Source organism: Capsella rubella, unplaced genomic scaffold, assembly GCF_000375325.1.
Source record: "Capsella rubella cultivar Monte Gargano unplaced genomic scaffold, Caprub1_0 scaffold_6, whole genome shotgun sequence".
NCBI lineage: Eukaryota > Viridiplantae > Streptophyta > Magnoliopsida > Brassicales > Brassicaceae > Capsella > Capsella rubella.
In genome coordinates this window covers 10,277,840-10,279,811 of record NW_006238918.1, presented here as the reverse complement: position 1 = coordinate 10,279,811, position 1,972 = coordinate 10,277,840, and the positions used below count along the sequence as shown (strand labels likewise).

At 31.6% G+C, this 1,972-nt stretch overlaps 1 protein-coding gene across 1 annotated transcript; it reads right to left on the bottom strand.

Annotated features, from left to right (window-relative positions):
• Window positions 1-662: 662 nt before the first annotated feature.
• On the bottom strand, window positions 663-1,258 carry LOC111830149 (cilia- and flagella-associated protein 251-like). The gene has a single exon (XM_023781536.1). It carries the CDS (start codon window positions 1,205-1,207, stop codon window positions 776-778), a length of 432 nt encoding a protein of 143 aa, XP_023637304.1. The 5' UTR covers window positions 1,208-1,258; the 3' UTR covers window positions 663-775.
• Window positions 1,259-1,972: the final 714 nt, after the last annotated feature.

Genomic DNA, 1,972 nt, shown 5'->3' with positions numbered 1-1,972 from the left:
CGGTCGATGAGCTATTTTGAAAAAGTTGGAAAATTTTGTTGACTTGGCCCTATATATCACTACAAGATCATTTTTTTGTGTGTCTTTCTTCACTCATATGATATTGGACAACACTTAAGTAGAGCATTTGTCCTTAAAATTGCTATAGCTCAAGCATAATTAAAAACATTTATATAAAAAGATAAATAAATTTTGGTGATATAAGTAACTAAATAATTTTTTGTTTTAGATCTCTTCACCAAATGCAAAAACATGACATGAAGACTAAAATGTCAACAAGAATTGAACAATGTAACTACATATTATATGATCGATTAACAAGACTTAAATTAAATATTATTTCTTATGTCAATCAAAATTTGATTACAAACTTGAGGCTTCAAAAAATAAGCTGGTAACTAGACCTATAAAAGTATACTTTAATTTACTCCCAATTTCTATCTTTCTAAGTCAACTGATCAAGTGTACAATTGAGTAATCAAGGCATATGAGATAGCATAAAAAACATAACTTAGAGCTTATCCAATAACATCTTTTATATGGCTGGCTAAGTAGATGGAGAATCAGTCGTTTCTTTGAACTACATTTATAATATTCCCACACAAGAAAAAAGACAGGACTAGGACTATAATTTAAGTTACTTCTACAAATAGATACCAAAAGATCATATAATTTTTCATAATTCAACGTCCCGTTTCAAAATTTAGAAAGAGTAGAAACATTACAAATGAATTTGATAGCAAATTCGAATAAAGATGAGTCACAAATTAAATTTTCATTCTTCAAAGGCTTCGGCGATCATTGTAATGAAAGCACTAAACTTGCCTCCCTCTTCTTCATCCCCACCATCATCTCCTTCTTCTTCTTCTTCCTCCTCCGAAGACTCATCTTCTTCTCCTTCCTCCTCTTCACCTTCTCCTCCTCCTCCTCCTTCTTGTTCCTCTTTTCCACCTCCTCCGTGGTTGCGCGGATGCTTAATCTTCTTGAGGGTGGCTCCAAGACCAACCATTGCTGCAGCTATCTTCTCTCTCTTTGATCCTTCTTTCTTCTTCTCTTCTTCTTTCTCATCTTTTGAGTGGTGGTGAAGATGAAATATTCCTCTATGCTTATGGGATTTTTCCTTCTCCTTTTTCGGCGACGACTCGTGTGTTCCAATGGCTTGTTCAATGTGAGCAGCCTCCATGGATTCATGTAACTGTTTCTCCATCCTTTTTATCTTCTTGTCTTTTTTCTTGTTTTTTTTTTCTTTCTCTGAGATTGTGTTTGAGCTATTTTTGTGTTTATTATGCACATTTATATATACAAGGTCCATGAACCACCACTTGCATCTTATACTAATAAATGATATAATTAAATAATGTGCACTTAATCATTCTACTCGCTCATTTTGGTACCAACATTTTGACTTCATCCAACCTTGACCAGGCAAAACAAAATACAAAATTAAATAGTGCTATTTGGTTCCAAATGCGTTGAATTAGCTAGTATTCGAAGTACTCTTTAAGTAAAGCAAGTGGTGTTTTTTTTTGTTTTTTTTTTTATATTGAACAAGCAAATGGTGTTTTAGTTTACAATTATAAAATTCTTGCAAACATTCTTTTTTAATTACCAACTAAAAGTGAAAAAAAATATCAAAAGCTCCTTGCAAATTTGTTATTGACACATTTAATTAATATGTACTACTCGAAATATTGAAATATAAAACTACGAAGATGGTATTGAAAGTTGAAAGAGTCAAATCTGTACTATAACTGTAACCTTTAGTGCTCGAAGAGATATTTAAATCGACTCAACTAACCAGTGTGACAACATTACATTATGGAAAATAGGACTGGGGACAAAATTTTAGGTCTCGTTTCGGTTTGATTTGTATTTGTTTTAAAGTTTATCAATTTATTAAAATTAAAAGAAAAAATTATATATTATGTCATGTACAGTATCCAATCTTTTATCAGGTGCTATTTTCTTTTCT